We start from the raw sequence: 27,882 nt of genomic DNA on the forward strand, positions 1-27,882 counted from the left end.
CCCCGCCCCCTCCCCACTAAAGCAGCCCCAATCGGGCCTGTTGGGAGAGCGTGTGCTCTGGAGCATAAGGTCCCACCTCCCCATTCTTTGATCAAAGAATAAAACTTTCCTTTGCTTCTGAACTGAACTCAGCCTCATTCTATTGGAAAGACGCTGGGCAGGACGCTTGTTGGGGATGGGAGGGCAGGTGAGTTGCTGAGTCAATGCTAGGAGAGCTGTGAGCAGAGCATTGGCAAGCTCAGAAGGAGACCTCACTGGTGAGGTGGAATCTGAGCAGGTTTCTGGAGGCTGATGGATTCCACCAGAGGGGCAGAGAAGAGGCTGGTTTGGGCCACGTTTTTGCAAGATGTGCTGAACACTTCGATTGCATCTTGTGGGTGCCGTTGAGGACTTCAAGGCAGCAGAAAAGCAGAAATCCGAGTTAGTACAATGACCTTTTGCTTTACAAAAGTCTCATAAGAAAACCTTGCATGTTCCATTTTTTTTGAAATTTGATAAATCCTCAGTTATGTACCATTGGATTTTTATCCCTGCTTAAGTTATATCAGAACCTCTTCATATTTGCAGAGAATTCCAGAGGAGTCAGGCCAGGCCCGTCATACAGTAATCCTAGAGCATAATGACAGCATTCCTAGGAAACATTATACCTCTAACAAGCTGAGACCCACCCAGGACCTGACACTCCCCAAACACATCTTGGAGCAGCCACCGTCCCTCCTTCCCAGGAGAGCATAGTGCACAACCTTGGGGTGATCACGGGGACCAGGGTTTTCATGAGGCCAGTTTTTAAGTCCCCAAGGGTGACCTGGCTGATGAGGGGGTGGTGCGGTTGACAGACCAGGGTTGGCACTTTGTGAAGTGCTCGGCCTGGTCAGAATGAGACGCAAGTGAGGAGATTTTAAGGGGGTAGGTGTGGGCAGAATAAACAGAGGGGTGATTCTCAGGGGAGAAGGCCTGGATCAGCGACTGGGGAGAACCCAGAAACCACACAAGCATGGCAGACACCTAGGCTAGTGGAGAAGCGAGAGGAATGGGAAAAATCATGAGAAGAGCAGGGGAACCGACGAGAAATTCTGCCAGCCCACTTGTATGGGGAAGGTTCTGCCTCAGTGACCCTATTGCAGTTTTAATGGAAAAGCCTCCCACCCTGGTTTGGCCGACTTTGGGGAAGTGAGAACTGGTTTGGCCGACTTTGGGGAAGTGAGAAGAAAGGCCAAAGGGAAGCACTTTGACGTGGAGATTTAAGTTGTTCTTTCTGCCGGGCACTCGAGGTGGCCTTGCCAGAGCTGCTTCACCACAACAGCTCTGCAGCTGTGTGGCAGCTGTTCTCTGCTCAGCGAATCTGAGGACAGTGAGGCCCTGTGACCAGGGTTGGGTGACTCTGGGCAGGCCTCTCTTCATTCTGTCCTTGCTTTCGATACTAAGCCAAGGACAGGTACAGATACAATGATCTTCACGCCGAACAGGACCTGTGTTTCATCCATGGCTACTTTTTGAACAGTTTAGTCCAGGTTTGTGCAAGTGAAAAATCCTCCACAGCCTGCCCAAGCCAGTGGAAGCCTCCACTGCCCTGGGGAATTCATGGCCAACTGTCAGGGGTTGTTTTTTGGGGGGGAGGGCTATTTTGACTCCAGTCTCTCTCTCTCTCTCTCTCTCTCTCTGGAGGTCTTGATTCGGAAGTCCCTATTGTATGCGCTCCTTGGGTGCTGGGTAGCTTCAACATGGCCTCAGTAGGAACAAAGCCAGATAATCAAGGTGGGTCGTCCACTGGGGGCCACAAATGTCATTGATCAAAATTGGCAACTCAGGACAGAGGCCTGAGATTTTGGGTTAGGGGATGAAGTTTAAAGAAAAAAGTTCTTTCTGATCTGAAATGACGTGAATAACTGAGGTACCTGTGTCGGAAAGGCGGACATTTCTATGGCAGCAACACACGAGGTGGCCTGAGTGGGTGAGGTACGTGAGCCACTGTGGAGAGGGAAGGGCGGTTCCTCAAGCCCGCCTCGACTGTCTCAAGCCAGAGCCTCTTGGTATCCCGGTCACGGAAGGGTGCGGAAGGGCGGCCGAACTCCCCGTTCGCAGCGTCGTTCTGAGGGCTGGGTGTCTGCCCCGGCAAGGGGTAGCGTTTCTGGGCTGAGCATGGCAGCTTCCTCTCTAGAAAGCGCTTCCCTTTTCGGACACGGACACCCTTATTTTGGAGGGAGGAATAGACCGTAGCTTCTAGAACCAATTTCGATTACATACAGAAAAATGAGCTCAGGGCTGAGAGTGACAAGCTACGTGGGGGTAAACTGAAGCCCCCTCCCCATGATATTAGGAACTGCGGGAGAGGGTGGGCTGCACCCTCAGACCCTCCTGCCCGTCCGCCCAGCCTCTGTCAAGTGCCATTTATGACTTGGAAGTGCTCCCCGAAGATGGCCTGGGCTGGCATCACCCACTTTCCGGAGGGGGATGCAGTCTCCAGCCGTGGGCCCGGTTCCCCCCCCACCCCACCAAGCCCCGGGCCGGACCGGTCCTCTCTCCACCCCGGGGGCCTTGCAGCCGGTAGCCCGTGGGTCGGGTGCGAGCGAGGGGGGAGGGGGGCTCTGCAGAGCCGGGTCCAACCGCCGGCCGGCGGGTGGGAAGAGGCCCTGTGCCAGGACGCCGCAGGCCCGGGGGCGGGGGGCTGACGCCGTCGGGGGCGTTCCCAGAAGCCTGGCCGCCGAGGTTACGCCGCAGCCCCGGGAGGAGCCGGCGGCGGCCACGTGACCCTCCGCGGCGCGGCCGGCGGCCCAGAAATAGCAGCGGCTGAGGATCCGCCCGCGGGCTGAGCGAGGGGAAGGCGGGGACCGGAGGACGCCAGCTGGCGGGGCGCGGCGCAGCGCGGCTCCGGAGGATGCTGAGCCCCTGTCCGGCCCGGCCCCGAGCTCATGATGGCCATCCGAGAGCTCAAAGTCTGTCTCCTCGGGGTGAGTCCTGCGCCGCCATTCGCCGGGGACCCGGGTCCGCGCGCCCCTGGTCGGCGCGCCTCCCTCGTCCCCGCGCCCCCCTTGTCTCCAACTTCCCCTGCCCACCCCCCCGTCCGTGCTCCCCCCGTGTCCCCTGCACCCCCCTCTCCCGCGCCCCCGGGCCCGTTCCCCGCCAGGCCCTGCTGGGTCCGGGCCCGAACCTGGTCGGGAGCTTTCTCGACTCGTCCCTCCGCCGCCGGCCCGCGTCCCCGGAGCCGCTCTGGCCGGGCCGGGCGCCCGGGACCCCTCCGCGGGGACAGGAGCCGCGGCCCCCAACTCTGAGGGCTTTCTCCTTCGCCTTTAATAATTTTCTTCCGGCGGAAACTTTAAGTAACTCAGCCAAGGCGCCGACTCCTTTTGCTTCCCGGGGCCAACTGGTTTATTTACTTGTTTAAAAAGAAAGCCCAGCTCAGGGTGAGAAAATGCGCGAGGGGATGACCCGGCGGGAAAGTGAAGAGAGAACGGATGGTAGAAAACCGCGCTTAGAAAACTTTTCGTGCCGCGGATAAAGGCAGGATGAGAGAGTCCTCCCCTGTCCCCACTTCCCCTCCCGAAGTGGGTCCTTCTGAGCCCGAAGAAACTTGGAAGAAACCAGAAACAAAGACAGACACAAACACCCAATGGGTGCGGACCTGTCAGATGGCACCGGGCAGCCCCCTGGGGACCGCCCAGGGAATTCAGGTGGTGTTAAGGGTCGCCTCTTCTTGGGTGCCCATATCAAATTCCAGAATTACTTCTTTGGGAAGAGCTGGTTTGAAGCCCTGTTTTCAGCAGCTTTTGGTAGGGATGCCTAGTGTTCTGCCGATCTGGTCTCCCAAGAAAACCATTTCTGAAAAAAGCAGCAAAGGTTGAACTAACTGGTCTGTCAAGATGGATGTGCAGAAGTAGATAAAGAAGAAATGGTTCTAGGTTAGGACTGGGTTGTCCCAGACCAAGGGGCTGTCTGGACTCCCTCTAGGCTCTTCTGGAATCTGGGGCAGAACGATGCTCTTGGCTGTCTCCCCTCACTGTCCTTTGTTGGAACCCCCAGTTACACTAGGTCTTCGGGTTGGCCTCGAATTCCAGGGGATCAGGCAAAGGCCCCCCCTTCCCTGTGACCCACCCCCTGCTTGCTCTGCCATGGCCTGGATTTGGATGGGATGCTGTTCTGGCCTTCCTCTGTTGACCTTTATCGGTGTTGCAGGGGTAGGTTGCACCGTCTGCCAGGCTCTCTAACATAAGCCAGACATAAATTCCAGGAATCGCATGTTTTCCTTGTGAGGAATCATTTCAGCCTCAAGGAAGCCCTTCAAAGACTCAGAAGGAAGGTCGGATCCCGAGGAATCAAGAGGCAGCTTTGACGTGTGTTGTGTGTGTCAGGATTGGCTTTGGGAATAAATGAAGTCGGAAGTGACTTGCCTGTCCCACCGCATGAATTATTTGCAATTTTGCTACTTAGAGGTGAGTCTGTTTCCTTCTACAAGGAACTGATCAGGTAGAAAGAGCCCTGTGCCCAGAGGCAGCAAGCCTGGGTTCTCATTCTCTGCCATTCATTGGCTGTGCTGTTTTAGACGAGTACCTTAGTTGCATGGTCTGTGAAATGGACATAATAGCATCTTCCCTTTTAAGGCAGAGGACTATAGCAGATGATTGCCTAAGATACATGGTACCATTTCCTGCTACCCTGTGATTCCAAGCCTGGGAGATGAGAAAGCTGGAGGAACTCCCTATACTTCTTTTTGTTTTATCTCTAAGAATGGAACGCACTCGTTCAGTGATTTCCTGGAGACAGTGACTCTCCTTGTTTGCTGGTCCTCTGCAGTGGTTCAGTTGGTAGGAGGTTGGGCTTGGAAGGGAAGAACGGTCCCAAAGCAGAGCAAGAAGATGTTTCTGAGCAGATGGAGACCTTGAAGCTTCAATCCTATCACACCGTATCCGTGGCCTTCTGTTTTTGAGAATGGCTCTAGGTTTTAGTCTTGCTTAGGTCAGAAGACATATTATATGAAATCTTTGAAAGGGCCAGTGATCTTATTATCACACTGAGTAATGTGTCTTAAGTTCCCCCCGTTTGGCTGGTCCCGTCCTGGGCAAGATGTGTGTGACAGGGTATGTTCTCAGCTGCTCCTCCAAACAGGGCGATGCTCTGGGTGAGACAGCACTGGGGTGAGGCTACAGCCGTTCTAACTGCTGGGTCTGCTCTCTTGATTTGGGAGAGAAGCCTGTGGATCCGCGGCTGGAAGAGGGAATCAGTGCCAAACCCAGTGTCCTCTCAAAATTTTAAGAGGCGTCCCAGCTCCTTTGTTCTTTGTGTGGGAGGCCTGTCTTTTCTGGATGAAGTCTTGCATGCAGCCAGCCCTCAGCTTCCTGTTTTTAGCCATTGCCACACCTCCCTGAAATCTCAGTCTGACCCAGGCCCTAGCAGCCGTGCCCACTGTGGGCGTCACTTTCTGTTGGGCCCCGTTGAAAAGGTGATGGGAATGAGGACCACGTAGCTGCAGCCTTGCTCGCTCACTGGAGAGGCTGAGGGGCTGGTCCTTTTGTGCCTGGTGATTGTCCCTGTTCCTCAGTGATTACTTGGGGATGTGCTTCCCATTTAAGGCACATGGTTGTGCTTGGCACGGGCGGAGCAGGCTTTCCTCCCTCTCAGCTGAAGCCTTCTGCTCCTCGAGGGGGTGGAGGTTCCCCACCGGAGGGTCATATGCAGAAGGTGGCAGTGGAGTGGGCCAGGTGGCATGTACCTGTGCCTTTCAGAACCCTGATGTTAGGCGTGTCTGATCTTATTTCTTTTGGTGAGCGCTCCCAGATGGAACCACAGCCATCTGTGGAACATTCCCTGAATGCTTTGTGCTAGCGCAGGGTTTATTTAGCCTACCTGGTAGAGATTCTTGACTCTTGCTGTTTTCGTGGGTGGACTTTGTCGTGTTTCTCCCAAGCCTTCGTGAGTGCCCTTTCCTGGGATAAGCCGGGCTGTCGTGGAAGTGAGCCGGGCAGGAAGGTGTTGACGGGGGTCTGCGTTGGACTCTTAGGACCCATGAGTCTCATTCTTGCCAATAAAGTGCCAATCATCCTGCTTTGTGAGTCTCAGCTAGTATTATGAAACATGTAGCTTAAAAACAACTCCATTAAAAACAGCAAAGTATGTTAAAAAAAAAAAAAAAACTAACAAAAACAATATTGAGGCAGCAGCTGTTCCAACCCCAAAGGTGGAAAGCTTCCCAGTATGCATTTTTAAAAGACATTACCACGTGGCAGAAAGTGAGAGGAGGGAGAGGAGGGGAAGGAGGTGGAGGGGGTGGGGAGAGGAGGAGGGGGAGGGGGAGGGAGAGAAGGAGGAAAGGATATTTCTTTTCTTTTATTATTTCCTCTGGGTGTGTACACTTAAAAACTGCTTCCGAATGGAATCCCTGAGAGATTTATATTTGGACTTCGGTTGTCTTAACGACAGTTTAGAGGTCTCTGCCACTTCCTCCACAGCTGAGTGGCACGGGTAAGAGGCCACCGTCAGGGCCTTGGTGAGGCCTCTCCTCAGGCCTCTATTCGAATCTGCTTAGCGCTTCACCACAGAGCAGTCCAGTCCTTGGGATTTGCTGTGACACGTGGGCAGTGGGGACTTCTAGCCTGTCCGGACTTTCACGACAAAGGGCTGTGGGACCCCCAAGGACCCACGAGGCTGCTCACAGCCAGCAGATCAGCCCGAGCTGTGGACACCGGCACGGCCTGCTCTGAGTGAGGCTGAGCGCTCCTTACCGAAAGTATTCCGTAAGGTTATGTGAATCGTGGGGTCCTTGTGGAAGGAACAATGCATAGGATGGGGAGGCGCAGCCCAGGCAGCCATCAGCATTGCTGTCCAAGCCTGAGATTCTGTTAACATACTCATTTTTGGGGGGCTTCCCTGGTGGCGCAGTGGTTAAGAATCCGCCTGCCAATGCAGGGGACACGGGTTCAAGCCCTGGCCCGGGAAGATCCCACATGCCGCGGAGCAACTAAGCCCGTGTGCCACAACTACTGAGCCTGCGCTCTAGAGCCTGTGAGCCACAGCTACTGAGCCCACATGCCACAACTACTGAAGCCTGCGCACCTAGAGCCTGTGCTCCACAACAAGAGAAGCCACCGCAATGAGAAGCCCACGCACCACAACGAAGAGTAGCCCCCGCTCGCCGCAACTAGAGAAAGCCCGCGGGCAGCAACGAAGACCCAATGCTGCCAAAAATAAATAAATAAAATTTAAAAAACCACACATAGCCTTTTTCTTTTTCTTTCCCAGAAACTAGCATTTCTTTTTGCGGGGGAAGGGGAGAGGGGAGTGGGGGGATGCAGAGAGGCTAGGAACTTGCAGTAATTCGTTTCTTGCCTGATTCCTCTATTAGGTTGAACCCCTGTGGAAAGTGTGGTTTAGCGTTGGTGACTCTGGGATGAGAATAAATATCCACGATAGAGTGGGACGTGTCCCAGCAGGGCCCAGCGGGTAGTGACACAGAGCACCCGAGCCGGGCTGCTGGGGTCCACCAGGCCCTCGTTCCTCTTCTGCTCAGGGTCGGTGTGGCCGCATCTCACCCTGAGCCCAGCGTGTGCATCAGAGTCATCTGTGGAGCGTTTTCAAACTTCTCTGGTCCCTCCCCAGCCCTTGTCTGTAGCTCTCAGGCGTGCTGCCCCACCTCTACCGCCACCCAGTGTCCCTGTTTCAGTGAGTGTGTTGTATCCCCCAGATCTGCTCCGAGGCTCTGGCCGTTGGAAAACAGAAAACTTTACATTTTAAGGTGCCAGGACGTGAAAAGATTTTGAGGTCACGCATTAGAACAGGTCTTCAAATTCAGTTGTGTCCAACAGGTTAGACTAATTTCGGTGCTTCCGTGTCTGTACATATTACACCTTCATTTGTCTTAGTTTTTATAATTTGTCATATGTGTTGGAAATTGGAATAGACTTTCCTTCACTCAGTCGTTCACTGATTATCGAGCACTTCTTTCATGCCGGGAGCTTGGGCGGCTGCAGGTGGACAGGACAGCCACGATCCCTGTCTTCAAGGCGCTCTGCCTTTCCCACGACGTGGACACAACGACACGTGAACTAAATGACATCACCAGTATCCCTGCGACAGCACTCACCACGGAGCCACGCCCAATAGAAGTAACAGAGTAGGATGACGATAAATATTGACTGTCGTCCATCTTATCAGGTGTGAGGACAGGTGAGGGACAAAAAGGTTTTGCTCAAGGTCTGTCTTGAGTACCTGCGGTGGATAAGGTGCTGTGTCAGCTCTACTGGAGGTGGAAAGTCGGGAGGCTGGGTTCTGGTCCCGCTTGTGGTGGAGAGGCTCCTGGTTGGGCAGGTAAGACAGGAGCCAGCATCCGTGGCCATGGTGACAAGAAGGATGCTGGAGGTGTCACATGGTGCCATGGGAGACATGCAGGTTATGTTAAGTGCAGTGGGGGGCTGGGAACTGAGCCATCTGGAAGGTCTCCTGGCGTGGGAAGGATTTGCACAGGACTTCAAAGGACACGTAGGGCTTGGACAGGGAAGGAAATGTGGGCATGGACCCCAGGACTGGGAGAGCAGGCTCTGGATCTCGCGCTATTTTCTGGAAGGCTGAGGTGGTTGGAGGGTAGGGGGAGGTGAGGAGCACCGCCTCCCACTCCCAGGCTGATGGCTCTCCTGTTGACCTCACAGCCTCCAGCAGGGGGTCTTTTAACTCCCCTTTCCCGTTTTATTTTGAAAAACATCAAACTTACAAAACAGTTGAAAGACCAGTAGAACGAATGTTCTATAGCCTTCTCACGTGGAGTCAGAAGGGATGACTTTTTGTCACTCTTGCTTTCCTCTCTATAGTACACAGATAATATTGGATTTTCCCCCTGAACCATCTGAAAGTGAGTTGCAGACATTATGACACTTCACCCCTACAGGCTTCAGCGTGTATCTTTTAGGGACAAGGACATTCTCCCTCCGCACAACTGTAACATCATCTCACCTCTGACATTGAACACAGCAATAGTGTCAGTCGTATAGTTCACATCCGGGATGCAGTCAGGGATCACGTGTTACATTTGCTTCTCACATCTGCTTCTTAACATCTCTCATCTAAAACTGTTCCTCTCTTTTTTTTTTTTCCACCACGACATTTGTGTTTTTGAAGAATCCGGGCCAGTTGTCTTGTAGAAAGTCCTAGTATCTCGATTTGTCTGTTTCCTCATTGCTTCTTCTGGGTTAAGTGGTGGGAAGACAACCTAGGTGATGTTGAATGGTTGTATTTTTTTTCTGTGCTCATATGGAAATAACTCTTTCTCATTTACCTCTATGGCACTCATTCAAAAAATACTCCTGGCTTCTGTGAGCAACGGGCAGTGGTGTGTCTGAACAAAACTAAGGGCCTTGATCATGTGGGTCAGACGCTTTAGCAGGGACTGAAGGTGCAGAATCGAAATCCACTCGGGGTGAGTGAGATGCTGAGCTCACCCACCTCCTACCCATCTGCCCACCCACCTCCCACCCTCGGGGCTCCCGCGATCCTTCCCGGACTCTGGGTCCCGACTTTCCACAGAGCACTGACCACCTCCTGACAGACCACATGATTTATTTTCCCCACCTAATTGCTAAAGCTGTTGAGAGTTGCAGGTGTCCTGAGGAGTTTGTCAGCAGAAATAAAGAAAAGCGGGATTTAACATTGGCGTCCTGGAGCGAGCTTCTCCCTGCGGAACCTTCTGTTTTGAGGAGTCTTTTTCTGATCTATTTCCTTGCTCCTGATGCCCCAGCCCTGCTCTGAATTCTCTGGAGGTGATGACTGTGGCTTCCGCTTGCTCAGGATTTAGCCTGGGCTACTTTCAATTTCCCTAGGGGTGCCCAGATGACCCGGGTTATCAGAAAACTGGGCCCTGGAGAGAAGCGGAACCTAGGGGAGGTCACTTCCCTCCTATTTTCTCTTCTTTGAGCAAGACGCCGGGAAGTTGGATGCCTTTGTATCAACAGTATGCGTTTTTCTAGAAGAAACAGATACCTGAATTCTTCAGAATTACTTCCTTTCTGCCCTCGTGGAATCACTGTTCTAACTAGGACCTGCAAATAAAACGCATCGTCCTAAAAAGTGCCTCTACCCCAGCCTGCCCTGGAAGGGGAGGAGAGAAAAGGGATGGAGGGAAGGAGAGGTTATGCGGGGGTGGGGTGGGGAGGAGAAGGCAAGGGAAGGGGAAAGAAGTCTGTGTGTGAGAGAGAGGGAGAATGACAGGCACAGGCACACGCACGCGCGCGCGCACGCACACACACACACACACACACACACACACACACACACACACACACACACACACACACACACACACACACACACACACACAATCACATAAAGCTTGCCCTCTGCTGGCAGGGGAAAAGAGCAAAGCCTCCCTCCCTCCCTCCCTTTATCAAGCGATTGGCCAGGGCATTTACATTTGTAGCAAGCTTAATTAAGAAAGTCTATTGATTGATTGATTGATTGATTGATTGATTGCTGTGTTGGGTCTTCGTTTCTGTGCGAGGGCTTTCTCTAGTTGCGGCGAGCGGGGGCCACTCTTCATCGCGGTGTGCGGGCCTCTCTCTATCGCGGCCTCTCTTGTTGCGGAGCACAGGCTCCAGACGCGCAGGCTCAGCAATTGTGGCTCTCGGGCCTAGTTGTTCCGCGGCATGTGGGATCTTCCCAGACCAGGGCTCGAACCCGTGTTCTCTGCATTGGCAGGCAGATTCTCAACCACTGCACCACCAGGGAATCCCAAGAAAGTCGTTTTTTAAAAAAGAAAAACATCTCATAGCATCAATAACACATACTTCATAGACATCTTTCATTTTGGGAGCCAAGATATTTTCTAAACTTTTCATGACAAACTTTTGAAAAGCTATTTTTTTCATTATCCGTGCTCATCTTAATTAGATTTTGAACCTAACGATGAGGTGGGGGAAAGGATTAAGGAGTGAAATGATGAACGTCAATTTGGGTTTGAGATGGCAAAGGCCAGGGATACAGGATGGCGCCTTTAACCTTGTTTCTTTATAACGACACGTAACTGTACCAACTTGCTGATGTCCTGTTTCCTCGGGTGAGTTGGAAATCCTGCAGCTGTGAAGGCAGCATCCTGCCTGCCCTCCTTCACCTCGCAGCTCACCTCCTCATGGTTCTTCTTCCTCTGTCTTTTGTTTTATGTTCAGCCGGTTCCTTTATTTTATGGTCAACATCCAGCCCACCGTCCTGCTCCAGAGTTTTCCTGCTGTCTCTGTTCTTTCAGCCCCACATTCTTCCATTGTTTTGTTTCCTTTTTCTCTCCCCTTCTCGTCAATGAATCATCAGTCTGTCCTTTAAAGAGACACCCGGGGCTTGGCTCTTAGAGGAAAATGTTTCTGACTCTGCTTTCCATCCCTCCCTTCCCCACTGAGTGGGGAGCGTGCTGAGCCCCAGTGCTTGACCTTTCCTCCTGCTGCCAGCGGAGACCAGAAACCCGGCCAGACTTACCCTGTGGGGAGTAACGAAGGCATTTCATGAATCTTCTTGTTTTAGTTTAAAATAAAACAGCAAAAAGGCATCTGTGTAAAGTAAATGAGGATTTCACTAATGGGTCGTGTGCTGTGGGGATGAAGAGAGACCCTTACCAGGTGTGTGCGTGGCTGCCGTGTGGGCAGGTGTAATGACTTCCCGCAGGAGTGTGGGGTCTGTCCTTGGGCTTCCAGCCCAGCAGGGCCCTTGGGCTGATAGGGCAGGAAGGGAGAGGTGAAGTAACAGCACCAGGAGACCCCTGGGATGTCACATGATGCTCAATTGCCAGGTAAGGGGGTGGAGTTTGGGCATGGCTGGTTGCGGGGGGGGGGGCCTGTAGGTGTCTGAGGATGAGGCTGGGCGCAGAGGAGGGACCGGGAGTGGCCCTGTTTACACCATCCAGAGACAGGAAAAGGTTCCGAAAGGGCTTGATTTCATGTCCAAGTGGTTATGTGGGTGCGCCGGGGCCTGATTTGTGCTCATAAATAACTTACTCTTTCTCGTTTGCTTCTGTGCATTGGTTTATTTAGTGAGCCTGCATTACTAGTGTAATTAACTTAAAACCTATAAAAATTTACTGGAGGACCCAAGGAGATGTTTGCTGGGTAGAGGTCGTTTGGTTGTTGCTGGAAATAACGGGTACACCGATAATAAAATTGGAAGGTAATTTGGACACAACATTGTAAAATCAACTATACTTCAGTTTAAAAAAAAAGAAAAAGAAAGTAAATTTGGGTTGTTATTCAGGCTCCTGTTCCATCGCCGTGGCAGGGGCGGGGGGGTGGGCAGGGGCATTCCGGGCGTGGTCAGTGGCCCCCGACAGTGGTCCGTCCTTCGTCCTTTGGCTTCCCCACCGGTCCCTGATCTAGGGTTTCTCCAGATGGGTCTGGGAGAGGCGTGGGCCTGCCGATCTGTCCTGTGGGATCTGCAGGTTGTCTGTGCCTGTTCATTTCTATGCTGCTCTTTGAAAGGTAAATAAAATTACATCTGGATCTTCCAGGTGATCCTCCTGTAACAAAACTGTGGTAACTTTAATGTCCATTAAAACTGGCCAAGGAGAGGAGAACCCAGGCAGAGTCAGAACAGATATCGCGTTGGGGCCGCGTGATGACCGAGCGGTTCCGGAGCAGGTGCCTCAGGTATTGATGGACCTGCTCCGGGGTTGGGCACAGCAGGCAGCAGAGTGGACCCACCGTCCCTGACCTCATGGAGCCTACATCCTAGGAGTGATCTTGAATGAGGGCTCTGGGTCCCTGGTGTGACAGATGGTGATAGGCGCCCTGCAGAGAAAGCCAGGATGGGCCAGGTGGGCTGGCTGGGAGGGTGCAGCTCCAAGTAGGGGCTTGAGAAAGTCCTCGCCAAGACAGCCTTTAAGTAAACACGGAGACCATATTCTTGAGCCGGCTGGGCCCTCCTGGCAGAGGGGACCCCACGCTGGGGTGGGAGCAGCAGGCTGGCCAGTGTGGCTGGAACAGTGACCAGTGGGGTTGGGGGCCTGTTAATTGGGGTCTCGCGGGCCGGTGTGGGAACTGTGGCGTCTCCTGGGAATCCAGTGGGGGCCATGGAAGGTTTTTGTGCAGTGACAGTGATCTGGCTCGTCCATCATGGTGGTCACCCGAGCGGCCACATGGAGGGTGGACCACTGGAGGATGCATGCAGGGGAGCCCGTGGCAGGCTGTGACCGTGGTCGTGAGCAGGGTCCCGATCGGGCTGTTTGGAAGGAAGAACTGACAAACTTTGCTGACAGATGGTGTGTGGAATGCAAGGGAAGTAACCCGTCCCGGGCACAGGGTGACAGAGCACACTGACCTTGGGACTGACCACAGCCCTGCACTGTTTTTCTTCAGGGAGCAACACCATCTGTCGTATTAGGTTAATGTTCATTTGAGTGGCACCGGTTTGATAGTTCAGTTTGTATTTAATTAATGCATTTATCTTTATTTTATAGCTCTAGAATAACAAAAACAGTTTGTGTGTACTTTTACTATTTGTGTACAGTATATTTACACAACAAGTAATATCTGTGTTGGGTCCCTGGGGTTGCTTTTCTCTTCAAAAGAGCTTATGGAACCTTAACAGGGGCCCCGAGAATATTTTGTAAAGAAAGACGTCTGTTTAAAAGGATGAGTTGTGTTCTTTCTAGACCTCCACCTCAGGTTAGGCTAATCTTAGTAAGACAACTAGTAGAATATTTTTTTTCAATAAGAATAGAGATATTTTTGAAGTTTTTGCTTAAGTTATAATTGATGTAATTTACTGATTTGAATATGTTGCTGCTATTGGTGTGAATTGCATTATTGCACATTTCACTCCCATCAGCCCTGTGCTTCCGTTTTGGTAATCATAGTTATTGTGTCACAGCTAACCACGTACACACCCTTATTCTTGCTTGTGAGCAGTGTAGTTACAGATGCTCTGCTGGGGTCTTCTCCTTATGTCCTTGACTTCTTTCTTATTAAAAATATCCATGGGTAAAAGAAAAACTAACTATAAACTCACAAGCACTGTAATAATTTGTAGTTGCCCCCGGCCCTAATCACAGCAACAGTGACAGCAGTAACAGTTGAGAAAGAATTGAAGCAAAACCTTATTCTGTTCTTTCTCAATCAAGAAAGTGCTTCAGAATGCCTTTTATGAAGAGGGATGTCTTGAAATCACTCTAGTTTATGAGTATCCCTGTAATCAAGACAGCTGACACCTAACTGAGTGCAACTCACATACCGGACACCGTGATATTTCAGTTTTCCACTGCTTTGTGACAAACCACCCCGAACTTAGTGCTTAAAGTAACAATTTATTTTTCCTTCTCACTATTTAAAAAATAGTTCAGCAATTTGAACCAGGTTTGAAGTACTTCCCTGGAAGAGAAAGGCAGGGTCCTGGCCAGGCTTGGGGAGGTGTGATGGAGGGGCCTGTATTAGCCGTGAAGAGGCAAAGTGCTGTATCAGCTGAGAGGCAGGGATGCATCCAGGACACCACCATGCACGGTGACAGTGACACAGCCGCGCCCTCTGTTTGCTTAGCACCTTGCAGGGGCAGCGTGGGGTCCATAAGTTGTCGCATTGAGTCCTCGGACCGCCCTGTGTGGGGGCCCCTGTCTCTGGTTTGTGGTGTGAGAGGAGCCTTGGCAGGTCCCAGGGCTGTGTGTGCGGAGCAGCCTTGAGCTTGGCTTTATCTGTTGCCCATTTTCCAGCTCATGTGCAGGAAGCCCTGATTTCCAGGCCTTTTTTCCTTCGCTCCCTAGGGGATCCGTGTTAAGCGCTGTAATTGGGTTCAGGAAATGTCAGGTTGCAAACTGTGGTCCATCATGATGGCCCACCTGCTGGATGGCGGGCCTGCAGGTGTTAGGAGTTTCTAGGGCTGCAGTTGAACTGTCAGCGCGGCTGGACAGACCTCTTGCCAGCGGAGCACAGTGGATGGTGGGTCACCCTCGGGCCGCCAGATGTGGGTGCTTACTCTGGCTTTGGCACTTCCTAGCTTGATTCCCCTGGCAAATCACATAACTGCCTGGGTCCAGTTCCCTCCTTTGTAAAATGCTGGCAGTTTGCACAGACATCCCCTCTAACCCTGCCTGGCGTGTCATATTGGAATATTCTCTTACCTCTTCTTCTCCAAACCATTTTACACCCTGAGAATCTCAAGGCTTAAGAGAGTTTAAGTAGGTTCTTTCCACAAGAGAATCTCCAGTTTAGAAGTTTTCTTTACTCTGCTTAGCTAAGGGATCTGGCAAAGCATAAGTGGTAAGTAATAGCTTTTGATTTACTGTGTGATACTTCAGAATTTCATTCCTTTCATGAATTTGAACAAATTTCTAACCTACTCTTTTTTTTTTTTTATAAATTTGATGGTATAAGGTGTAAGCATGTTACTTTGATACATTTATGTGTTGTAACACAATTGCCAGTGTAGTCGTATAAATATTTGTCACATTGCATAATTATAGTACAATCTTTGTATTCATTATACTGTGCCTTAGATCTCTATGGCTTATGTACTACTTGTTACGAGTTTGTGCCCTGAACAATAGCAGTCTTATCCCCCCGACCCCCAATCCCCTGGTCACCACCATTTTACTGTCTGTTTTTTACAGGTTTAACTTTTTTAGATTCGACATATATAAGTGGTATCACCCAGTACTTGTCTTTCTCTGTCTGACTTATCTCACGTAGCATCGTGTGCTCAAGGTCCATCCATGTTGTCACAGATGGGAGGATGTCTTCCTTTCTCATGGCTGAATAATACTCCGTTGTGTGTATGTACCACATCTTTTTTATCCATTCATTTGCTGATGAGCGTTTGGCTTGTTTCCATATCTGGGCTATTGTGAATAATATTGTGGTTAACAAGGGAGTGCAGATATCTCGTTGAAATCCTGTTTTCATTTCCTTTGGGTATAAACCCAGAAATGGAATTGGTAGATCATATGGTAGCTCTATTTTTAATTTTTTGAGGAACCTCAATATTATTTTCCATAGTGTTGGACCAATTTACATGCCTGCCACAGTACACAAGCTTTCCCTTTGCACTACATTCTCACCAGAACCTGTTGTCTTCTTGGTGATGGCCATTCTAACAGGTATAAGGTGATATCTCATGGTGATGTAACATATTCTTTACATTAAAAAAATTTTTTTTCAACGTTTAAAAAAAATTTTTTTTTTTTAAATTTTGGCTGCACTGGTCTTAGTTGTGGCATATCAATATCTTTAATTGTGGCATGTGGTATCTTTTCAGTTGCAGCATGCATGTGGGATCTAGTTCCCAGACCAGGGATCAAACCTGGGCCCCCTGCATAGGGAGTGTGGAGTCTTACCCACTGGACCACTAGGGAAGTCCCTCTTTACTGAAGTATTTTTATACTGAAGTATGATATTCATGCAAAAAAGTGCACAAATCTTAATATAGTACACAATGGATTTTTACAAATTGAACAGATCTATGTAAATGCCCAGATCAAAAAACAGAATATTCCCATTAAGTGTTTAGGATATGATTTTCTGCAACTTTACCAACACTAAATATCACCAAAACTTTTTATCTTCACTAATATTATAGATTAAAAATGATAATCTGTTCTAATTTGATTTCATTAATTATGAAGGACTGTGATCATCTTTTCATATGTTTATTGACTTACTGTATTTTTTGTTACCTACACATTCACATCATTTACCTAATTTTTATTGGGTTGTTTTTCTTATTGACTTGTGAGAACTCTTTGTATATTAAGAAACCAAATCCTGGCCTCTCTCACATTCTGAGATGGCCCACACTCTGTCTGTGGAGTGTGTTTCTCTCTAAAGAAATCCACTTCTTACCTATCAAAAAAAAAAAAAAAAAAAAAAAAACCAAATCCTTTGTCATTTGTATTGTACAAACTTTTCTTCAGTTTGTTACTTTCTAGTTTACCTTTTTACTGAATTAAAAAAATCATATCAATATTTTAAAATCTTTATTTAGTCAAATATATCAGTCTTTTCCTTTATGGTTTTGTTGCCTATGTCTTTCTTAGAAAGTCCTTCCACATTCTAGTATTATAAAATTTTTTACCTATATTTTAATTTTGCTCTTGTACTTTCATAGTGTCTTAAAATTTTTTTTAATTAAAAAAAATTTTTTTTGATCACATGGAATTTATTTTGGTTCAAAGAGCCAGGCTAGGATTCAAGTTTTTTGTTTTTGTTTTTTTCTTTACTCCAAATGTTTAGGTAGTTGTTTTAATACTGTTGATTAATTCATCATTATTTACTGATCTGATAGGTTATTTTTATCATGAATGAAATCTCCATGTGCCTGTGGGTCTGTTTCTGGACTCTATATTGTTCTATTAAAAATACACTGATTTCTGAATCCATCAGATTCAGGAAAGTTTAGAAATAGCATGAAGGAATCACTTTTGGGAACTGAATGGTGCAGGGGGCCTTGGACACTCAGGGCTGCAATTCGGATCTAGTTCATTGATTTGCTCATAGAACCACTATTAACGTGTACGAACTTTGTAGGTACAAGTGCATTGCGAGTTTCGTTCGTCTGTGACAATGTCCATTTTACCGAGAATGATAATCTGGAACACTGCATATATTGAATTCATTCAGTGGTTACTGGAAGGTGCTTTAATGAATGAAAAATTTGAGGGTGGCTAAAGGGAAAGAGTGATGTTGTGAGCTGAGCTTAGCTGTATGGTACCTGGCTCTGAAGTGCAATGGCTTCTGTGTTTGGAACAGTTGTGGAAAAATAAGCAGGCGGAGTGGTGAGTTACAGTTTCCACCACCTACAGCACTTGGGTGTTTTCCGTGCTGTGAATCTTTATATTTTTCCCCTTCAGTGTGAGTGGGATTACTTCCATTGGAGTTAGTCCAGAAAGTGCTATGTCAGTGGGAAGTGTGAGTCTAAAAGTTAGGGATACATCGAGCTTAACGTGTAACACAGTCCATTTAAAGTGATCCTAGATCCTGGGTTCTTCATCTCCCCCAAATAGCGAGCAGGGCTGGAGTCCTTCTTCGCGACAAATTAACGTTTTCTGATGCCTGTAGCGCTGGACTGTAGGGCATATGCTCCGGTCAGGGAAGCGATGACCCCACATCACGGCGGGTCCAGCACTGCTTGTTGCCATTTAGGTGGCGCAGAGGCTGCTTCCAGGAGGACGCACTTCAGTATTGAGGGCGAATCCAGAGGCACAGGTTTGCCTTCCTTCTAGGAGAGTTCTGATTCCTCCTGTCCGCGTGGAGTCCCAACCCGAACCCCAGCCTCCCATTTTCCTGGGCTGTCATCACGTCCAGGAGTCGCCCAGGAGGGGTGTGGACAGGCCGCCGCCTGCCTCCCCGTTCACAGCCTCTGCTCCTGCCCTGGGGGGCCAGTCCACGTTCCCTCAGGCGCTGTGTCCCGGCCCCTCTGCCGCCAGCCTCTCCTCTGTCTTTAGGCTCACCTTCCCGCCCGTGAACCCTCACACGTGAACCCACGCACGTGACTGGTGAAATTTCACGCGTGTGAAATAGGCTCATCGCTCTGTGACGGAACTCACACTCACGCTAGCTGGAATGTTAACGCTTGTGTTGCCTATCAGTCTCAAGTATCACAGGATGGAAGACTTCCTTGGCTTAGTTTCCAGATCAAACATAGGGAGGGAACGATTCTCAGAGCACCTGAAAAGTGCCTGAGGAAAGAGCTGCTTCTCCCCTTGAACTAAACTGAATTTTGTCTGGAGTTGGGTGCAGTCTCCAGTCTGAGTTGTATAAGCCATGGAATTAGATGCAGGGAATGTGGTGGATGTTTGTCTTTTACTTTAGGAAATTCCTTGTAGCATTAATTTCAGAGGGAAGCAGATCCTGCCTTCTGAATAGAGGCGAAAAAGGCCAAGAACCTCTTTGGCAGCTTGGTCACAGGCAGGTGACCTAGTTCGAACGGCCTGGGACCTGCGCCCTGGCCCTTGCCCAGGAGCCGGGATGGCAGTGACCTTGCAGGCGGCTGCGGGGAGCTGTGCCTGGCAGACTTACCCGGCCAGCCTGATGTCCTGGTGTGATTTCGGCTGCGACCGCAGCTCTCCAGCTTCCTGGAAATCCTCAGAGTTAATTGGTACGACTCACCGCCCGCTCCCCCACCGAATTGTGCTCTTAGGTGCTGAGGGTTCAATGGACACACCCCCTCACCTAATGCCTCATCAGCCCAGGCCCGCCTGCATCCTCTCTCTCATCTTTTAGCTCTAATTAATTCATTTTCCTCCGGCCCTCAACCCAGCTCCGACCATTCTGCTGTGTTTATTGTGCCTTTTTGTTTCCAGGCCGACATCTTTTCAGGAAATCTCTTTTAGCTTGAATGCCCCGCGTGGAGCCCTGGCCGGAGCTGCAGGTGTGGTGAGGTTGTCGGGATCAGAGCCGGGTCGGCAGCCTGCAGGTGTGGACGACTAGGTCCTATCGAGCGAAGGTCATAAGCACACGACACCTCCCTGGCCTTGGCTCCCAGTGGCTCTGTGGGCCTATGCAGGCCGCGTAAGGATGAGGGATGAGGGGCCAGCCGGCTGACGACGTGCAGGGCTCAGGGCCTGAAGGCCACACAGCAGACCCGGCCTCAGTGACTAACGCAGGGGAGATGAAAGACACAGCTGTGGGTGACAGAAGAGGCACCGGGAGGCGGTCCTCGGCTCTGGCCCCTGGAAGCTCCCTGGGGTGGGGGCTGCTCTGTGTTCTCGGGCGCTGGGACCGAATCACCGTGCAGGGACGGACTCCCCAGGTGATGCCAAGGCTGTCTCATCTCAGCATCGTGTGCCAGGCGTGTTGTGTGTGATTTTATTCTAGCAAAATCTATTTCTTCTTTTGAAAAGGGGCACTTTTTCCCACTCTTTACCGTCTTGATATAGAGAGTAAATAGCATCTTCTTTGTCGTTATTAAAACTTTTAATTTTGATTCTGGACTCTAGATCCTAAATCTAGAACTGAAGCTCTAGAAGCTTGCTGCCCACCGTTGTCACTACTCTGTCCCCCTGTCGGGACTGCAGAGGACCGGAGCTGGCCCGGGGCCTCCAAGCAGGTGACGCTCAGTGACGCTGGAGGTGAGGGAGGCTTCTCTGTGACTGAGGGGGGTCCCTCTTGTTCATTTATTGATTGTTAGAGCTGAAATTTCCCGATGTGTGTGGATTTGTATTTGTTTGTTTGTAAATTCCTTGACAACTCAGAACATCAAAATGGTGGCATTCATCCTGGGAATTTTTGGTAAATATTTGCTGATTGTGTTAACATGATATCAGGTGTCTAAAGCCAATTCAGCAAACGTTAATAATTAGATTTGCCAAAGGCAACAGAAGCCTTAAGTGGGTTATGCTTTCAGTTTCTAAAAAGCCTTCAGACTACTACAGTGGTGATAAATTTGCTTGAAAATGGTGTATAATTTGTGTTAGAATACACAAATGTATATTAAAAGCACAGTACTGTTTTATGTGAACTTCCAAGTTTTCCCCTAAGACTAAAAAGTAGTGCTTTGAGATGTTGGATAAGAGGGGCAAGGGCTCATTATTTTTGTTTTTAAATCTGTGTTGTCTCTAGTTTACTCTTTCAAATGTCTATTAAAATGTATTACCTGTCTGCACTTATGAATGTTTTATATGCCAATTGTAAGGATGGATCAACGGATTTATGTGTCTAGCAGAAGATCGGTTAATTGGTTTTGAATGGTTTGCCAAGGTGACACTGTCAGTTTTATGACTTTTCATAGCTGATGGATTCCGCTCCTGTGACAAGGTCAAGCACATAAAAATTCCAATCAAATGCCATAAAAAGCGCGGTTCCATGTGCCAGTTTAATTCCGTCACAGAGCTGGCAATTCCATCTGTTTCAATCTAAGATTAGCCCCAGTCCGGCCTCTGTAGCAGGTGATCACACAAACACCTCGTTTCCTAATACGTGTAATATAATGAAAATATATAGCATAGATAATACAGATGTATAGCATAGGTCATTTCAGTCTGAAAGTGTATTTATTTTGGTTGTAGTTGAGGCTGAGTGGGAGGTAGAGTGTAGCGGCCGTAATTCAGGATGGCGAGGGTCATGCTGGTCTCTCGTGGTGACAGTCTGTTGCCCCTCTACTGCTTGGTATCGGGTGGGTAAACACTGCTGTTAATTACGTGCTGCTCCTAATGGGCAGATGTCTGTCGTTCTCAACTGCAGCTCTTCACCAAAAATGGAGTGGCCAAAGTGAATTGGTTGTGTTTATTATTCTGGTCACGGGACACAGCAGGTGTCACAGCAAATCAATCTCATCTTGGTAATAGGTCGTTGAGAAGGCAGAAAACCGCAGGCTAGAACACATTGACCCATACCTGTCACATAATCTCAGGTAATGACGGTTGGGTGGTTATGTGTGGTGCAGCTGAACTATATAGCATAAGGCATCCAAGCTGGGGGTCTCTAAATAGGTCAGAGGGTTCCAGCAGATACCCCACCCCCTTCTGCTTCTTTTAAGGGCTGTTGTTGCTGAATGGTCATAAAAAGAGTTTTGTCTGCTCTAATGCTATCCAACAAGACAGGACTATCAACGACTTGGTCCTGGCATCCGGCCTGCCAGCCAGCATTTAAAGGATGCCGTGGCAACCCCGCTGGGCCTTATGTGTGTGAAAGTAGATGCAGCTGCTGGAGAAGGACCAGAGCCACCCAGCAGGGCAGAGAGCACCGCCCGGTTCAAATGATGCCCTGCCAGCCCGGGCCACTGGGAAACTGGGTGGTGGACAGACCACCTGCAATAGCTAAATATGGGTGAGTGGCATTTTCCAAAGAAGGACATATTCTGGGAAGCATATGGGTTTAAAGAAATGGTATATTGTCATACTTTACAGGTAAATCTCATAAACTGGAATTTGGAAATTGTGAGAATTCAGACGCAGGGCCAGGATGAATTTACCTTATAAATGAATGAGGAATAAACAGGTGATGAGGTTCAACAAGCTCTAAGGAGAATTCTTAGCCAGTTTAGAGGGATATGCAGGTTTTTAAGTTTCTTCGATGCGCTGTATTGAGGATACAGGCTGAGCTGCTGAAATAAGAGATCCCAAAGTCTGGTGACTTAAGCAGGAGAGAAATCGTCTCTTTCTTCTTGATCAGTCCTGGTGGCTGGTTCAGGATGCTCTGATGGTTTATGGGGTCAACACATTGCCTCTGCTTCCACCCCGTTGGCCAGAACCAAGACCCCTGACCACCTCGACCAGCAGGGGTGGCCGAGTGCCTGCTGAACCTCACTCAGGGCTCTTTTTCTGATGGTGAAGGGGAGCGTGGATATCGTGGAGCAATGATAGTTTGTCCCATAAGCACCTTTTGTGTTCCAGCAAGGTCACTGCCAGACTATGAATTTGAAGACTGTGAGTTTATGGCTTGACCGGAGCTTTGACTTGATTTGTCTTTCAGACTCTGGACTCGAAGGAGAGAGAAGCAAGCTTTAAGCTGGCTTGTGGAACCTCTTCAACTCAGATCCCTCACTTGTCAAATGTTGATAACAGTGTCTGTCTCAGCGAGTTGTGACAGTTACACAGCACAAGTAACCTGAGAACACCGGGGCTCCTGCCTGTCGTATGGTAACTTCTCGGTAGAACTAAGTTTGTTCTTCCTCTCTAGAAGGACTGGTAGAGGTCATCTACTTCCCTGATGCTTCTGGAAAAACAAGTTGACTTGCTCAGAAGTTACTTTAACTTGCCTTATTGCACCAGTATTACACCACTTTACAGTAAAAGTATTTTTAGTTCTCCAAATGCAAATTTTAAAATTCTGTGATGAACTAATGTTCACCCAGAGGCAACTCATACCATCATGACACATCTCCTGGCCCCGCTGCACCCGTGCTAGAAAGAAGGGATAACAAAAAAGCAAGTTTCTTTGGTAAATGAGGTATGCATGCTGCCTTGTGGGAATCTGCAGTGGCAGCCGTGGCCTCGAAGGAGGCTTTGGGGGTCGTGAGCTGTAGTCCCTAGGCAGTGCAGACGTGCTCCTCCTGGCCGGTACCCTGGGGTCCCTGGGTCTTGAGCCCAGACCCTGTCAGGGACGCTGCTGGTCCTGGGCAAGACCCCGGCACGTGCTGCTTTGAGGCAGGTGGGACTCCTGCTGGGGCATCGCGTGCTGTGATGTGTGAGGTGGCCAGTGGCACCCCTGGGATGTGGCAAACGGGGTCCTGGGATAGGCAGCTCCAGAACTGGGTGGCATCGCTAAGTGACAAAGACATATCACAAGAACTGAAGTCTTGGGGTTGGAATTGATGAGCCTTCACTGGGAGGACCTGCCATTTGGGAAGCCACGTTCTTTCCCATCTCTGCCTCCCCGGCCGGGGTCCCACATGTGGGCTACTGGGCGGCTCCCCTGGTGCTTTGCTGGCTTCGCAGGGCTGTGGGAGGGGGTGGGGCCATGCCTCCTGGCCTGGGCTTCCTGTAGCTTCCGTGCGTGTTTCAGTTAAGGCACCGTCTGCCTTCCGGCACTTTAGCAGCCCCTGCTGCCACCCCGCCTTTGGGAAGCCCTCCCCCGGGTGTGGTTACTTTCCACTGGCGCCCTGATTGCCGTCTGGGGGGATGGCATCTGGAAATGCTGCCTTACACGTGGCACCCGTGTCTTTGCTGAGCTGTTGCAGTGCCCACAGGTCCTACTGCTGGGGGGGCCCTGGTGTCAGGCAGGGGGAGTCAGTGGCCTCTTGACAGGAGGCCTGTGGCGTCATGGGGGCTCCGGCTGGCCACCCTCTCTCCTGTCCAGAGCTGTCCTCACCTGTCCGGGAGAGGCCTGTCCGGGAGATACTGAAGTTCCTTGCTGACCACCCGGCAGAGCCAGTGTTGGCAGCGCCAGTGGGGGGAGGCAAGGTCCGACGCTGAGAATTAAGTTTGATTTAAGGAGGTCTTTCCGAGCAGGAGGGTGTTGTCATTGGGTAAGAATCACTGTCACGATGCAGGATGGGTGCAGACAGCAAGGCAAGGTTTTTGAGGGTTTCATAGAATCCTAGGGTGCAAACTGCCTGTGGATGCTTCCCCTTGAAGAGCTGGTGGGCCTTCTGGGAAGTTCCTGTCACAGACAATCACCCCGTTTTTCCCAACAGGAAGAGTAAAGAAATGCTAATGCCACAGGGAACAGCCAAGTCCTGTTGAAGTGGCCAGGAGGGGGTTGGGCCTTCGCTCTGCCAGCTGCGTGCTAAGGCTGTTCTCAGTTCTCGTCGTAGCTCTTTGTTTTATAATAAGTGATAGGTTTTTATTCATAAACGTAAATGGGAAGATGCCCATTTAAAATGCAGTGTAGGGACTTCCCTGGTGGCACAGTGGTTAAGAATCCGCCTGCCAAAGCAGGGGACACGGGTTCGAGCCCTGGTCTGGGAAGATCCCACATGCCGTGGAGCAACTAAGCCCGTGCGCCACGACTACTGAGCCCTCGTGCCACAACTACTGAGCTCGCGCTCCTAGAGCCCATGCTCCACAACAAGAGAAGCCACCGCAGTGAGAAGCCCGCGTACTGGGATGAAGAGTAGCCCCCGCTCACCACAGCTAGAGAAAGCCCGCGCGCAGCAGCAGAGACCCAACACAGCCAAAAAAAAAAAGCAGTGTAAACAGGCTCTGAAGACCAGTGACAATGCTTTAGTAAGTCAGCCCCTAGACCTGCTTTGGATGGAAACAGTTTTGCTTAATATGATTTACTTTCCTTGAATATTGTGATTTTCTTTTTCAGTTCTGTGTGATAACTTTCCCTGTACAGGCATTACCAGCATATGAGGAGGAATGATTAACAGATGTACAAATAATTGTCATATGCTTGAAAGCTACAAAACAATGCGTTTGTTGCAGGAAATAAAGAGGACAGATGTAATAACTGAAATATTTATATATATATCTCAATCACTTAAAGAAGAAGTATTGCATTAAGTCAAATGATAATACCCGAGTGTTTATATGAAGCCAACCTGTGACTGTCTAGGTTTCTACAAGGGCTGGTTCACACGAGGGCCGACTCCCCATCCGGGCTCCCAGGTGCATGCCAGGCTGGACGCTGGGTGGGTTTGGGAAAACTCCTGGGTCTCCACTACCCACACGTGCTCCAGGGAACCTCCCTTCCCAGCCCAAACCCGGTCCTGTTAGTCATTCCTGATGCTTCTGGGCCCTCACACCCCCCGGCAGCGGTGACAGACCTCTGCACCGTCCGACTCAGTGCCAGGGTTTGCTGTCTTGCAGCCCCGGTCAGTTCTTTGTCCCGTGTCCGCTGCCTTTGGTGTCCTCCCTTTTAGACCAGGGTCTTGTTTGCAGAGAGATCTCCTCGTTAGCCCCCAGATTTCGCCATGTGGACTCCCGTGGCACGCGTGGCCTGTGTCCTCCCCAACCGTACAGCGGTCGTGGGAGCCCCATGGTGCACGTTGGCCCATTAATCTTTTCCCATTCTAGTTCTCATTTTTATTTAGTGTGGAGTTGCCTCTCCTAGTTCCTTTTCTCATCCACACCTTTAGTTTTTTCTCTTTTTACTTCCTGTGTCATATTGTGAGGAAATTTGGAATAAGCAGAAAAGATTTCTGGGTGTCCCCAGTGGAAAACTATGCATCATGTAAAGAACAGCCTTCCAGGGTGTCTGATTCTAGCCCTTTCTTGTCCTTGGTCTGCTTTTTGCCTCTGTAAGTTATAGATAACTGATAGCAATGCAAAATAATTACAGTCTGCAGACATGGAAAAAACATCTATTTGTGTGGTTAAAATGACCTCCCCCAGCATCAGGAAAAAAAGTCAGTTTCTTGTCCATTTGTAAATTCATTTCAACCTTTAATTGGATCATTCCTTTAATCCATATAAATTTGTGCTTCTCTGACTTCTGTGAATTGGTTGTAACACCTCACTAATACTCTCATTAATAATGAGGTCAATAAAGACTTTAACACATGTTCATTCTATATCTACGAGTCAGGATTTTGCCTACGGTAATTATTCTTTAACATAACAAATATGTTAAAGAATCAAAAAATAACAAAGGTGCACTGTGCTTCCTGGTTAACTAGTGACAAGAAAGGACCCTAGTGAGAGGAAGTTGGATGCGGAAAGTGGAAGAACTAATTAATCCTAAAGGGTTCAAGACATGGGAAGTTTTCCTCTTAATATTGGAGCCCTCATATATGGATAGTGGAAACGTAAGATGTGCAGCTGCTGTGGAAAATGGAAATTTGGCTGCTCCTTAAAAAGTTATAGACAGAATTACCATGTGACCCAGCGATTTCACTCCTAGGTATATACTGCAAACAGTTGAAAACAGGACCTCAAACAAATACTTGTAACGCGAATGTTCACAGCAGTACTATTTACAACAACCAAAAACGGTGGAAACAACCCGAGTGTCCATCAGTGGAGGCTGGATAGACAAATTGTGGTGTAGACGCAATGAAATATTATTCAGCCTTAAAAAGGAATGAAGTACTGATACACAGGGCGATGTGAGTGAACCTTGAAAACATGACGCTAAGGGAAAGAAGCCACTCACGAAAGATCACGTATTGTATGATTCCATTTGTATGAAATGTCCAGAATAGGTAAATCAATAGGGACAAAGTAAATGTGTGATTCAGAGGCTGTGGGGTGGGGAGAATGGTGAGTAATTGCTTAATGAGTATGGAGTTACTGGGGATGAAGAAAATGTTTTGGAACTAGATGGAGGTGATGGTTACACAACACTGTGAATGGACTGAGTGCCACTGAATTGTTCACTTTAAAATGATTAATTTTGGGTTATGAGAATTGCACCTCAACAGCAACAAAAATGAGTGTAGGCAACTTCCACATCTGAAATAGTTTACATGTGAGTAATTAGGAGGGGGAGGGTTTAGCTCAGCAGTTTTAATGTTTTCCCACCAGAAACACATGACACATAGGACACCGACAGTGGAGTTGACCCAGGAAGCACGCTCCCACGGGTTCCCAGGCTCATGCAGTTTCCAGCAAGTTTCCTATAATTCCACCTCATCAGCTTCGGTAACTCTGATTCATACAGATTACATGGACCATACCCCACAGAGGCAAGAATCTATGGTTTGGGTGATGGCCATTTAAAATTTAGATGATATGAAGGAGTCTGGGGAGAAAATGTTAGTGTAAAAAGTTACGTGTGTATAGAGAAGCTTAAAGAAGAATACAGAATTTGTACCCTGATCCCTGTACCTGGATCACATCTGTTCATACTTAAAAATAGATACAAGGAACCCTTTGTATAGGATTACAAAGTTCAAATGCGTCAGAAAGGTACAGAATAAAAAGTGCAGCCTTCCTAACCTTCGATCATCACTGTTAATGTGTCCTTGTGATTTTTTTTTAAAGGAAGTGTTTCAGGCTTGTGTGCTTGTGCTCACACACCCAGATTTTTTTTTTTTTAATAAAGGTGTCATTACAAATTTGTAAATGGATTTTTTCAATCAGTATATCTTGGAACGCTTTCCATACATATCAGCTCCTACAGATGGACTTTATTCTTTTGAATGGCTGTGTAATCGTCATGATGATAATCAGCATTTATGAACACTTGCGGGATGCCGGCACTGTTCTCAGTGCTGTGGACGTGTTATCTCATTTAATCTTCACGACAGTCCTATGAGGCAGGCCCTCCTATTGCTCCTCTTTTACAGAGGAGGGAACAGAAGCACAGAGAAAACTAGGAAGAAATTTAAATTTCGTGCATCTGACCCCAGACCCACACTCTGACCACCCCCAGATTCTGCTCCCCTGTGCGGTTAGTTTGCAGGAAGGCGGGGGTTATCACCGCTTCTGGTTTACCCCTGGTGGTTATCTTCTCTTCCTCCTTTGTTATAGCATCCCCTCGGATGTGTGCGCCCTGTGTGTCTCACACTCCAGGCTATGACCTCTTGGGGTTTCTGTTTTATTGGAGTTCTCTTCATGTTGTCCTGCAGTTAAAAGAGATAGGGAATAACTCAGAAGAGCAAAACAATTATGATTAATGT

The 27,882-nt window shown here is 49.1% G+C and overlaps 1 protein-coding gene and 2 long non-coding RNA genes across 3 annotated transcripts in view; 2 read left to right on the plus strand and 1 right to left on the minus strand.

Moving 5' to 3' along the window:
* Window positions 1–349: 349 nt before the first annotated feature.
* On the minus strand, window positions 350–6,233 carry LOC309640283. Its single transcript, XR_014252160.1, has 3 exons — window positions 3,149–6,233; window positions 1,896–2,220; window positions 350–390 (listed from the first exon to the last, which is right to left on the minus strand). It is a non-coding gene; the product is annotated as an uncharacterized lncRNA (long non-coding RNA).
* The window catches only part of RAB31 (RAB31, member RAS oncogene family), a 110,238-nt gene continuing 85,075 nt past the window's right edge, over window positions 2,720–27,882 (plus strand). The window contains exon 1 of the mRNA XM_082418743.1: window positions 2,720–2,948. Coding sequence (XP_082274869.1) covers window positions 2,910–2,948 — 39 coding nt within the window. The 5' untranslated portion in view covers window positions 2,720–2,909. The remainder of the gene's footprint in view (window positions 2,949–27,882) is intronic.
* Window positions 10,426–27,255, plus strand: LOC309640298. The gene is made up of 2 exons (XR_014252174.1): window positions 10,426–21,701; window positions 22,347–27,255. It is a non-coding gene; the product is annotated as an uncharacterized lncRNA (long non-coding RNA).

This window comes from Balaenoptera physalus (assembly GCF_965194825.1).
Source record: "Balaenoptera physalus genome assembly, chromosome: 12".
In the NCBI taxonomy this organism is placed as follows: Eukaryota; Metazoa; Chordata; class Mammalia; order Artiodactyla; family Balaenopteridae; genus Balaenoptera; species Balaenoptera physalus.